Raw genomic sequence first — 13709 nt, 5'->3', positions numbered from 1 at the left:
GACATTCACAGATTGGTTCAGTTCAACAGCAGCACAAACTACATCCTCCACAATGACTCAATCAACACACACTGGTCTGTGTGTGTGTGTGTGTGTGTGTGTGTGTGTGTGTGTGTGTGTGTGTGTGTGTGTGTTTGGTGTCTGTGTGTGTCTGTCTGTGTGTGTGTTAATGTGTATCTGTCGACTTTTGTATTATGAATAAAACAGCTAATAGGATATCATTTTAAAACAAAATAACATGGATGGTTTCCCAACGCTCTTCACATGTTAAATACTTTCATCGAATTTGGGTGTTTTATTTAATTTTATAGCATATAAAGAAAAATTGATGATGAGAACGTTGAAAAAGTGACAAAAACGTCAGGATAATCTTCAAATATGTGACAAAAACATGGGAAAGGCTTAAAAAAACGTTTAAAAAAGTACAGGAAAATATTGACAGAAACATTGAAAAAAGTGACAAAACGACCAAAACGTTGGAATTTATTTTACATTTTGACCCAGAAAAACCAAAAGTAACATGATGGTCGACGGGGAAGACAACACAAGGGTTACACTAACACATTAAAACCTCAAAGTCACAAAGACAAGCGTCTAATCTCTCTGTCTTTAACTACGATGTCAAACATTATGCGGTTACTCACCCTCATGAAGTCCCTTCTTCCTGGTTGTTGCTGCCGGGGGAGCCGCGGAGCTTTCCCCCGCCACCGAGCACGATGGACGGATCCATCTGTCCGTCTCTGCCGGTGTCGGGCCGGAGATATCCCCCATTCTGCTTAATCTTCTGTTTTACTTCAACTAGTCGTTTTGGTGCCTAACCGTAACTGTCATCGCCGCAGGACAGTCACCTTCTTTCGCCTAAATTTTATTGCAACAGCCGGTGAAAGGACCGTCCCCTCGCGGTGCTCTGTATCCGCCTCACAGTCACCCTTTCTCGGATAAAGCGAAGGGAAGGGGATTGTCGGCACAACACCGGAGGAGCCGCCGAGCTTTCCCTCGTCACCGATCGCGATTTCCGGATCCATCTGTCCGTCTCTGCCGGTGTCGGGCCGGAGATATCCCCCATTCCGCCTAATCTTCTGTTTCACTGTAACTAGTCGTTTTGGTGTAAACGTAACTGTCATCGCCGCAGGACAGTTACCTGTTGTCGCATACATTTTTATTGCAACAGCCGGTGAAAGGACCGTCCCCTCGCGGTGCTCTCTATCCGCCTCACAGTCACCCTTTCTCGGATAAATATATCTGTATAGACCGCTGAAAGCGAAGGGCGGGGGGGAGGGGGGGGGAGATTTTCGGCACATCACCGGAGGAGCCGCCGAGCTTTCCCCCATCACCCAATGCGATTCCCGGATCCCTCTGTCCGTCTTTGTCGACATTATAATCTGCAGAGAACAGATCCATACTGCGGGGGAAATCCTCCGTGTTGCAGCCGAACTCTGGTCCACTAACGTCGGTCTGTCTGTCTCCACCATGGATGTATTACGATGCTCGCTATGAATAACGACCTCCTCTGCTTCTCCTCAGCCAATCAGTGCCCGAGAAAGTTTGAGCGACTCTTTATTTTTTATTTTTAACTTTATGAACAACAGGTACACTCTAGTCTTGCATAAAACATAATAAGTAGCACAAAGCCAGGTAGGGCTGCAACTAATGATTTCGCATGAAATGGATCTTCATTTTCAAACAGTCCTGACTTAGAAATAGTTTTATGCCGATATATGTAAACAATGAAAGACAGAAAAGCCTCTCAACGTCTTTAATTAGCTTTAAATCTGTTATGTAACACTTTATATACCAAACAATCATACTTGAAATGTTTGAAATTGTCAAAGCTTAAAAATGTATGTCTCTCTAAGATATCACAATGGTGAAATGACAATGCCTTTTCATCAAAAGTTTTTAGTTTTTTTAGTTATGCTAGTTAATGACCACTTTATAAAACAATACTCAATATGTGAAAAGATCACAGCATATAAGAACAACTTGGCAGCTTTGGTGTCAAGAAATAGCCTAACTTGTTTATTCTGCAAATTAAAATTAACTTTATTTGCCACTTTTTTTAAAGATTACAGCATCACCTGCATACATCTGAACATCAACATGTTTACATGCCTCTGGCAGATCATTTATATACAGTGTAAACTGGATTGGACCAATCATGGAGCCTTGGGGGACCCCTACTGGACATTCACAGAGTGGGGACTTTGCATCATTAATATGAACACATTGCTTTCTGCTGGACAGATATGATTTTATCCAGTTTAGGTCTAGGAAGACAGCACCAACATAATAACTCTTATCTAGGTAGCCTTTAACCTTTTCCAAAAACAAACAGTGGCTGTACAGTTGAAGGTCTTATTTAGAGACAGACTGGTCCTCTATGTCCCCCTGAGATATTCTGAGCTGCATCAGATGATTTTATAATTACAATAACAACAATATTCACAATGTCATCAACTCCCCAGTTTAAACCATTCAAGGTTAGTTGCTGAAATTTCAAACTAAAGAAACAACATTGCCTGTTAACAGCTTGCTGTAATATATCAGCGCTGAGCAGGGCCTGAAGTTAACTTTTTTGGCCACACAGGCTTTTTACCAGCCAATTTTATTGCCTCATAAAAGGTGAAATACAGGAAATGCACGAGCATCGTTCTTGAACTTGTTAAGAATACACATTTAAGTGCTGTCAAGTTATTAACGAAATCAATATAATTAATGACTCTTATCAAACATATTTTTTTTTATCTTTTTATTTAATGATTTCCCCTGTCAGAGACAGTTATCATATACCGACTGCTCCTCAAAAAAAGGAGCAGAGACACTCCTCTTCCTCTGAGCCGTACACACGACCGTCACAGCAGTACATTTGTAAATCAGCACCTCATGAAGCTCGCCGTTGTCGCCAACTGTCCACTTGGTACAAAAACCTCTTCCTTTTCTTTTCTTCAAGTCCTCCTCCTCATCTTGTTGTTGGTCGCTTGTTTCAGCCGGCCTCTTCACCCCAGTAATGTGCCACCACATTTTTAAACTCAAATCCAAAGAAATGGCAGACTTGGTTGAAATGTGAAAGAACAACAATGGCAAAAAAACAACTCTGAATCACTCAATTCTCATTGGCTGCCAAAGTGGCAGGTAGATTGACAGTTTTACCCACCAATGGCAAAATTCACCCAATTTTGGCGCGTTGTCAGGTGTTAATTTCAGACTCGGATACACAACCCCTCCACACCGCAGTAAGGTGGTGATTCACAGAGGGGGATATGTTTGGCGTCTTTTAAGTAACAGAACTTTGACTTGAGTAAAGTGTCTTTGTACTAACAGTACTTTTACTTTTAAAAAATATGTGGATTTCATAGAGGGAAGAGATTAGTTGAGAAAAAACAAACAGATTTAAACATGACCTCACACCCAGAGAAAGAGAAGTCTTGAATATACAACACATGAGAAAACAGTCAGGTGTAAAGAGCTCTGAGAGATGTCAGACGAGCTTATCGCCCGATGCTTCATCAGCAGCAGACAGTCCTGATCTCTTCATGCTCTAATTATCTTTTTGTCTTTAAGGGGGTCTCTATCTCATAAAAAAAAGTTGGCACACCCTGCACATAGCTTAACAAGGCTAAACAATTAAATAGCCTAGGCGTGAGTGGCGCTTTTGCGCAGTATATGCACACGGTAGACCTAGGCTATTAACTTGACACACACACACAACAGACAAATTATATAATATATATAATTAAATATTATTGATTTTAATAGTACATATTTTATTTCAATTTCGCAATACCAAGAAATAGACTAAACGATTTAGTCTGAGTTATGAAATCAAACGTAACTCATTGACCCAGACCACCGTCTCAGATCTCCTCAGTGTCAGACACAATAATGCATGTAGTCTTTAACTTCTACACAGGGAAAATATACTACCTGGCAGAAATGAATAAAGGCGTTGCACAGCCAAACTATGTTCTAGTCTTATAATGTACACGTAGTGATAACAACACCTGGGTGGTCAGTCGTCTCATGTGTTGAACCGTGGAAATAAATAGACCAACAATTTTGGAATTTGCACTGAGATGTTGTCAGGAAGCCTATTCACTGAATATTCTGCCATCAGAGATTCCCTTGTATTGCTGACAGGTGTTCCAAAAATATCTGGGAACTTTTCCGGAGCTCTGAATGGCAGAGGATAGCTACAGATGTATTTATTTATGCATTTATTTATATATGTACTGGTGGTATTTACCTCAAAAGCACATTAAGCTAAAAGCAAGGTGACTTCTTCAGACTTGCGAGTGCTGTCAAATGGATCGTAGCCTATGCGGTTTGCTCACATAGCCTAGTGGTGTGGTGGTGAAGTGCAGTCATGCTGTGTTCATGAGCGTAGGGTAGGCTCAGGTCTACGTCCTGTAGTAGCCTATATTTTATATTTTAATTTAACGTATTTAATGGTAAGAGACCGCATAGGGATGGATAATGAGCGTTGTTTAAGATTAAATTACAATGCCACACATGGCAGACACCTTCAGATGTGAGAGACCTCCTCAGATTTTTGACTTTGTTGCTTTCATGGGAGCCAGTCCTCACTCTATGGGAGCTCGGCTCCCTCTGGCTCCCATGTAATTCGAGCACTGGATCTCATGTCCTTATGTCTTTTATATATCAGGACTGCAACAGTTAGAAGAAGCAGTCCACCTGCAACACCTGCTGCCAGTCCATGGTATCTGCCTCCAGGAGAGGAGTTTCCATCCTCAGAACCTGAAGATAATAAAACATTATGAGTCAGTAAATGTGTGATAGTGGAGCAGTCTTCATCCTCTCTGATGTTAGAAACTGCAGCTACAACCTGATACTCAGAAAAACTCACTGAGAGAGACTACCTCACCTGGCTCTGTAACCTGCAGACGGATGATTCTGATTGGCTCAGAGTCGATGATGCCTCTCTTTTTACGTCTTGAACCACCTGATGCAACTCGACACTCGTATGTACCGTTGTCGTGTTTGTTCACATTCTTCAGAATTAAAGACACGTCTCCGTCCTTCAGATCTCTGTCCACCAGCTCCACCCTGTCCTTATAGGATGGATGCTGGTAGGTTGGATCCAGGTGTCCATCTCTGTATAAGAGGACATATTCTGGCTCCTCCAGGTCAGGTCTTCGCCACTCTACAGCTCTGATGGAGGGATCAGCAGCCTGACATTGCAGAATGACATCATCTCCAGGATACACGGTTAGCTTAATTATCTCTGAAAAACAATAATAATAAAACTTCATGTTATTTGAAAAGACCTCAACAGCCAGGACTCTGTAGAAAACTAATTTCACAAAATCACTAGTTTTAAAAACTAATTGAGTTGTAAAATGTCATCACTTGTAAAATTCTATTCAAGGCAAGACTTTTAAAGCAACATTGTGCCCTATTTATAAAAATCATTTAATAGCCACACTGTGTCTAGTCTATATCCTATCTAGTCTACGTTCCACTTCAGGGATTGCTCCGGTGCTGCAGGAAATTCCGCCATATTTTACAACCCTGTCCTCTTTCTTTGTGTTGGAATTTTAAATTCGGTGTATTAATGAGGACTATTATGGTTAACTGCTCCTCAGATCTCTGCAGGGTAAATGTGTCTGTGTGTGTGTGGTGTGTCTTTGTGTGTGTGATGTGTCTGTGTGTGTGGTGTGGTGTGTGTGGGTGTGTGTGGTGTGGTGTGTCTGTGTGTGTGGTGTGGTGTGGTGTGTCTGTGTGTGTGGTGTGTCTGTGTGTGTGGTGTGTGTCTGTGTGTGTGGTGTGTCTGTGTGTGTGGTGTGGTGTGTCTGTGTGTGTGGTGTGGTGTGGTGTGTCTGTGTGTGTGGTGTGTGTGTGTGTGGTGTGTGTGGGTCTGGCAATGCGAGACTACACTGTCCCAGATCTCTGAAATAACTCCATAATCATTCCTGTACTGGACAGACGACGCTGTCATTAGTGTGACACACCTCATCAGCAAACACCTGGAGAACCCTAAAGGCCTATGGCAGATTTTAGCTCAGCTCTCAACACGATCCAACCTCACCTGCTTGTACAGAAGTTAAAATCAAATGGTTTTACTCCTCCTTTAACAACCAGATCCCAACAGGTAGAGGTCTCCCTCTCAGAAGTCAGACACTGCAGTACAGGAGCACCTCGAGGCTGTGGGAGTTCACCTATCCTCTTCACTCTTTACACCAATGAAAGCAGAAGTCAACAGCCAAATAATTATCTAATCAACTTCTCAGACAACACGATCATACTAAGCCTGCTGCAAGGTGATGCATGCCCTTCAGTGTACCATGATAGGCAACTGTGCAACAGGTGTGCTCATACAAATACCTTGGCATCAATTTAGACAGCAACTCTAAATGGTGTGATCAGGTGGATTTTCTGTATGCAAAGCTGGCCCTAAGGACTCTGGCTGTATGGAGTATGTTGATGTTCTAGATATCATCATCAGATATGGCAGCATGGTCTGAACCCTCTCAGTCCAGCCAGAAGATCAAATAGCAAACATGATCAAAACAGCAATGAAAGTAAGAATCACACCCATCCCCTCAAATCACCTTAGAGTCAATCTTAATCAGACATGAACACATTTTAATTTTTTCATCATTATCCGAGGTGTAGTCGGGAGAGATGTGTTTTTAGCCTTCGGCGGAAGATGCGTAGGTTTTCGGACGTCCTGATGTCACTGGGGAGCTCATTTCACCATTTGGGAGCCAGGACAGCAAACAGTCTGGAATTTGTTGAGTGATTAGTTGTCCCTCGCTGTGAGGGGGCAGCGAGCAGTTTGGCTGATGCAGAGCGGAGTGGGGGGGTTGGGGTACAGGGTTTGACCATGTCCTGGATGTATGCTGGGGCAATTTGCATTCTTTATTTGTGCAATTCTCTTACTATCCATAATTGATTTTATATTGGGGCATGTGGGTGATCTCTATTTATTTTGTTGTGTTTTATATTGTCATGTACTGCACCGTCTGTTGATAACTAATGCATGTGTTTGTATGCAGCTGTTGTCAGCACTTCTTGCCTGAGACAAATTTCCTACGGGACAATAAAGTTCTTTAAATATAAATTTAAATACATCTTATCTTAAAAGTGTGTCTTTAAAACACATGTCATTGTTTGATTTGATCTGATCTCTTTCTGTAAAACAGCATTAACTAACAGACACCAAGTGTCCTGCTGTAGGAAATGTTCATCTCTTGTCACTTCCGACCACAGCGCTACAGCTCTGTGTCTCCAGCCAATCACAACACTGCACAGCCCAATGCCCGGCTATTTCCCTTCCTCTTTCTCCGTACAGTCTATGGTTCCTCACTTCTTCCCTCCCCTTTTTTAAACTGTGCAGTAGCTCTCTCTCTCTCAATACTCTATATTACAAAGCAATAAGGGATGAAGAAACTTTTAAACAATGCTGGTGTTATGAAATGACCAGTTCATTTTTGCACAAGCTTTTATGAAATATATCTCTCTCTCTCTCTCTCTCTCTCTCTCTCTCTCTCTCTTTAAAAACTACTCAGTTAGAAACAGTGTTCTTGATCACTCTTATATTGAATTAACTGAAAAAGTTGAATACAACAATTGTTAATGACAATGTAACAACATTACACAATACTTCATGTAGTCCTACATTTTGAAAAATCACATGAAACATAGGTATGTTACACTTTTTTTAAACCAAAATCTAGTCTCATCATAACAAAAAATAAGTAAATAATTAGTCCTTGTTTCAAACACATTCACCATAACAACACAGGTCAGAAATAAAGTCTTCATGAGTCTTTTCACAATCAAAGCTGATATTTACCAGAAGCTGCTTCAGACAGAAGGAACAACAGGAGCATTAATGGAGCCATGAGAGCTGACAGAGATCTGCTGCTGAATGAGTTGCTGCAGGTATATATACTGGTTTACTGTGAGGCAGTCTGTGGTTGACTGAGCAGAAAAAGAGGATCTGACTGCAGCGACAGGAAAGAAGTCTTGGCACTCAGCCAATGTTTCTGTCTAATATAGAAACACCTAAAGCTGCAGGCCTCTCTGAGCATCTTGTTAGATCTGGATTTGATTCTAAAGAATCCATTCAGTCAGAGTAGGAACAGACCGTCAACTTAAAAAAAATGGAAATAACGTATACTAACTGCAATATATGAAGTACAATTTACTTAAGTTATTTAGGTCGTTGGACAAAATAATGGAAGCACCTGTCAGTGTAACACATTACAGTTCAACAGCAGCACAAACTACATCCTCCACAATGACTCTATCAACACACACTTTGATTTTTTGACACACATGATTCAGTTTAAAGTGTGTGCACGCACGTGGAAAGGAAGTTCCCCATGTAACGTTTAAACCCTAACCAATCCTCCTCAGGCCTAAACCTATCAAAACCCAACCAAAGAAAACCAGCCAATCAGAGGCAGAGAAGGACGGGACATGCCTTCATGTCTTATTACATTCAATTATTCGCAATCCAAAAGGCATATTCAAGAGAATAAAAACAAACAATAACAACCGAGCGAGCATTATCACATACATACATACATACATACATACATACATACATACATACATACATACATACATATATATATATATATATATATATATATATATATATATATATATATATATATACATAAATATGCACATCTGGGCCACGTTGTCTGATCAGCTGCTCCAGTATGAAGCATGGACAGCAGAGTCTCAACTACACACTGAGAAGCAGCACTCACTTTCTATGCTCTACATGCTGTATACAACTTATTATTATTATTATTATTATTAATATTATTATTATTATATGGAAACAAACTCCCAGAAAACTGCGGGTCCACTGCCACCTTCACTTCTTTTAACCCTCCTGTTGTCCTCGGGTCCAATTTGACCTGTTTTCAAAGTTTCTATATCAGAAATTTGTTTGTTTTTTTCAACTAAATTGCCCCAAAATAACATGGATGGTTCCATAAAACGCTCTTCACAAGGGTGGGTGTTTTATTCAATTAGGCATAACCCTGACTAAAGTTTTGACATATCTGTGATTATCCATTACCTTCATTCCTTTGATTCCTGAGTCAAAATCATTCATAATTTCTGCTTTTTTCAAACACAAAAATCAGATAATTTCATAAAAATGAGGTTCATTGAACAGGAATTCCAAACAAGTTTAAACGAGTGTTAATACGTTGGTTGTAGTGGTGAATATACTGGTGGTAAGTTAAAATAAAGTGCCAAAAACGTTGAAATAAGCGAAAAAACCCGAAAAAATAAGTATTTATTTTGACCCAGGAAGACAACACACGGATGATTCAGCTTAAAGTGGGTGCACACACACAGTGACACACAGCACTTACCTTGAGAGGCAGAGAGCGGCCGGAGGAGCAGGAAACACAGGACAGCAGAAGGCAACATGGTCAATGTTGAAACCTCAAACAGCTGTTGTGGTTTTCAAGAAGAAAGACCAACCGCATATTTTCCATAAGAAGAGCAAATTATAATTAAATGTGAAGAACACAGACACGGTTTTACAGGCAAAACGCCTGTAAAAGCAGTCACTGCTTCCTAAAACAGGAAGAAAGCTGGTAATAAAATAGCCGACGCTGTGAATTTCATAAATCACAACTCTTATCCATACTTGGTTGATAACGGCGTCACCGCAACCAGTGGAAATTAGGACGGTAAGATCAGGCGGAGCTCGGTGCGCGCTCATAAAAGTTAAAACATTTAGAGACCGACAACCCCGTTAACATTCCCTGATGGGTATGTTTATAACATCAACATTTAAGTCATCCTCCACCTTCCTCCTCCGGCTTACATACATCGCCATCTTGGCCTGTCCCAAAACAAAATTTAAAACCTGGCACTTGTGCTTATGATGGCGACTGTAATTAAAACCACAAATAAAAACCTGTTTGCTGAAAACCTCTCCACATTTGGTAAATACATTTTGTAACAACAAAATCACAGCAGAAAGACGCTGACACTCAGAAAAGCAGTGAAATACCGTCTCTCTCAGTCCACAGAACGGATATTTGTCCTCAACAGCAGCGTTTATAACGGACACAAAAGAGTTCACCGCAATAATCCCATGAAGGATCCTCCACTTTAGACAGTGGAGGTTTGTAAATGGACCTCCATGCAGGTCTAAAACTCTGATCCAGACCAAGGTGACTCCTCCATGGAGTGTCAGTCCGTCCATTCAGTTTGGTCTTGTTCAGTGTTTTCACCATCAGACCATAGAACGCTTTTCCTAAAGCATTCTCCAGAGAGACGGCCCCCACCGGCTCCAGCAGAGGGCCCCCACAGGCTTTATAATCCGGGAGCAAACCAAGGGAAGGGTACGGGTCGTTCTCGTTCGGCAGCAGTGACCCATTACTGAAGGAGTCTAGGAGGGAACATTCATGTCCAGTCAGCTTGTGTCTCCAGTACTCCAGAAGTTGCCCGGTGACCCGGACCGACCTGAGACCAAGTCGAGCAGCCAGATGGACTGGGATCATCCAGCCGAGGTCCAGCCAGATCGAGAGAGAGAGAGAGAGAGAGAGACAGGGAGAGAGAGAGAGAGAGAGAGAGAGAGAGAGACACAGGGAGAGAGACAGAGAGAGACAGAGAGAGAGAGAGAGAGAGAGAGAGAGAGAGAGAGAGAGAGAGAGAGACACACAGGGAGAGAGACAGAGAGAGACAGAGAGAGAGAGAGAGAGACAGAGAGAGAGACAGGGAGAGAGAGAGAGAGAGAGAGAGAGAGAGAGAGACAGGGAGAGACAGGGAGAGAGAGAGAGAGAGAGACAGACAGAGACAGACAGACAGAGAGAGAGAGAGAGAGAGAGACAGAGAGAGAGAGAGACAGAGAGAGAGAGAGAGAGAGAGAGACAGAGAGAGAGAGAGACAGAGAGAGAGACAGAGAGAGAGAGAGAGACAGAGAGACAGACAGACAGAGAGAGAGAGAGAGAGAGAGAGAGAGAGAGAGAGACAGGGAGAGACAGGGAGAGAGAGAGAGACAGAGAGAGAGAGAGACAGAGACAGACAGACAGAGAGAGAGAGAGAGACAGAGAGAGAGAGAGGGAGGGAGAGAGAGAGAGAGAGAGAGAGAGAGAGAGAGGGAGGGAGAGAGAGAGAGAGAGAGAGAGAGAGAGAGGGAGGGAGAGAGAGAGAGAGCCTGTGCTTTTCCTACTATGACATGTCAACATGTCTGCCATGAAAAAGGTCTAACAAGTCTGAGTTCTTCTAACCCTTGTGTTGCCCTTCTTCCACTTTTGTCACTAATTTTGCCACGTTTTTGTCTCTTCAACGTTTTTTTTCCCAACGTTTTTGTAGCATTTTTCAACATGTTCAACGCTTTTCACCAGTATACACTAACAACAACTTATTACCACTAGTTTTACACTCATTTTTGGAATTTATGGTAAATACACCTCATGTAGCCTTTATAAAATTATATCTAACTTTTGAGTTAAAAAAGCAGAAAGTATGAATAATTTTGACTAATATTTAAGATCAAAGGAACGCATGTTGATGGATAATCACAGACTGTCAAAGTGAAGTCAGAATAATTCTATAAAATTCAATAAAAGTAGTAAAGTGATCCTCAATTTTACTTGTGAAGAGCGTTCCATGGAACCTTCCGTGTTATTTTTGGGGCAATTTGGTTGAAAGAAACCCAAATGTTGTGATATAAAAACATTGAAAATTGACAATGGGTCAAATTTGACCCGAAGACAAGATGGTTAAACTTTAACTACGATGTCAAACATTATGCGGTTAGCCTACTCACCATCTCATGATGTCCCTTCTTCCTGGTTGTTGCTGCCGGAGGAGCTGCGGAGCTTTCCCCCGCCACCGAGCGCGATGTCCGGATCCATCTGTCCGTCTCTGCCGGTGTCGGGCCGGAGATATTCCCCATTCTGCCTAATCTTGTGTTTTACTTTAACTATCGTTTAGGTGCCTAAACGCAGTGGTGTAGGCCTAGTCTACCCACTTCAAATGCCCAATGACATGCAACAACATACCTTCCATTATATTTTTGATAGGCTATATTTTCAATTGTCATCTGTGTTCTTTTTCTTCGCTTAGGCTCAATAAAGGTATATTTCCACCGTGAATTGGTGCATTAAAGCGTATCCAAATGCAGAAAATGAAGTTGTTGACGCTCAGATCTTCCCTGGGGGAGGACACCCAGACCCCCCTCCCACTATGATATACTGTATACGTATATACAATACATTAGACTAAACCACTGTGCCTAAACGTAACTGTCATCGCCGCAGGACAGTCACTTGTTGTCGCCTACGTTTTATTGCAACAGCCGGTGAAAGGACCGTCCCCTCGCGGTGCTCTGTATCCGCCTCACAGTCACCCTTTCTTGGATAAATATATCTGTATAGACCGCTAAAAGCGAAGGGCGGGGATTTTCGGCACACCACCGGAGGAGCCGCAGAGCTTTCCCCCCGTCACCCAACGCGATTCCCGGATCCCTCTGTCCGTCTTTGTCGACATTATAATCCGCAGAAAACAGATCCATACTGTGGGGGAAATCCTCCGTGTTGCAGCCGAACTCTGGTCCACTAACGTCGGTCTGTCAGATTTCCCGGAGCTAACACTTTGCGCGTGACCATAGTGCTCGTGCATATGATACGTGCACGCTTTTTAACGTGAACATGTACCAGCCCAGGTCAGACATGACACAGACAGATTAGACACAATTTTGCCAACAGCACACGTAGGTCTAACACTCACAACATAATGGGGTATCTCAGTTAATATTGATGAATTTTCTTGGTGTGTAGCCTACATATAAGAAATAATATTAAAAGACATTGAGTGAGTTTTGTGTGGGACTTTATTTTTCAGAATTAAAGCATTCTTTTGGAAAATTCACCCACTGAACTTGTGAAAAACTTTGTGAAAAGGTATTTTTCATTGCTTGGCACTAAACGAATGATTTGGAACTGCTGCCACAGGCTTGAACTAAAGTTATGGAAACACTTTACGGTAAGGGTACATGAATTAAGAATTCATGCATGAATTAATTCATAATTTGTGCATTACTTCGTTCCTTTATATCTTATGAATAATGAGGAATTGACATGAGTTCATAGCTTTTCATTCATGACCTCATACATGAGCTCCACACTCCGTACTTCGGTCCGTACGGGGACTCAAACCGGCGACCCTCCGGTTCCTAACCTAACTCCCTACGGACTGAGATACTGCCACCCAAAAGTATAAGTACCTCAACATATGTACTTAAGTTCAGTACTGGAGTATATGTACTTAGTACATGTGTGCTTTTAGTTTGTGTTCACTCAGCTGGATGAGTCAAAGCTACATGCTTGTGTTGTGTGACTCCACTTGAAAGGGTTTTTGACATCATAAAGTCATTTCAGCAGCAAATCTGTTCTACTTTGGTTCTTTTCAGTTTAGCACAGCAGCAGTTTTAGTCACAGTAATACTTCCCATTCAGGTCAGTGTTGGAAGCTTTGTTTTAAAGGGTGATCCCAGTATTCTTCACCCTGGACCCGTTTTTCCCATGTATTGGTGTCTAATTTTAAAGCAGCCATATTATGCTCATTTTCAGGTTCATAATTGTATTTTAAGGTTGTACCAGAATAGGTTTACATGGTTTAATTTTCAAAAAACACCATATTTTTGTTGTACTGCACCGCTCTCTCTCACTGCTGCAGATCCTCTTTTCAGCTGGTCTCTGT

The 13709-nt window shown here is 41.8% G+C and overlaps 1 protein-coding gene and 1 long non-coding RNA gene across 3 annotated transcripts in view; one reads left to right on the top strand and one right to left on the bottom strand.

The window, feature by feature from the left end:
* LOC118493575 overlaps positions 1-7730 on the top strand; it is a 23070-nt gene extending 15340 nt beyond the window's left edge. The window contains exons 3-5 of the long non-coding RNA XR_004895520.1: positions 2347-2484; positions 3255-3262; positions 7720-7730. This is a non-coding gene — a long non-coding RNA (uncharacterized LOC118493575). The remainder of the gene's footprint in view (positions 1-2346; positions 2485-3254; positions 3263-7719) is intronic.
* The window catches only part of LOC116064572 (coxsackievirus and adenovirus receptor homolog), a 45903-nt gene continuing 36764 nt past the window's right edge, over positions 4571-13709 (bottom strand). For both annotated transcript variants that reach the window (XM_035993949.1, XM_035993948.1), the window contains 2 exons: positions 4883-4983; positions 4571-4755 (listed from right to left, as the gene is read on the bottom strand). In XM_035993949.1, the coding sequence (XP_035849842.1) occupies positions 4586-4755; positions 4883-4983 (271 nt within the window). In that variant the 3' untranslated portion in view covers positions 4571-4585. The remainder of the gene's footprint in view (positions 4756-4882; positions 4984-13709) is intronic.

Source organism: Sander lucioperca, chromosome 17 (genome assembly GCF_008315115.2).
Source record: "Sander lucioperca isolate FBNREF2018 chromosome 17, SLUC_FBN_1.2, whole genome shotgun sequence".
NCBI classification, from domain to species: domain Eukaryota; kingdom Metazoa; phylum Chordata; class Actinopteri; order Perciformes; family Percidae; genus Sander; species Sander lucioperca.
This window is presented reverse-complemented; position numbering and strand designations above follow the sequence as displayed.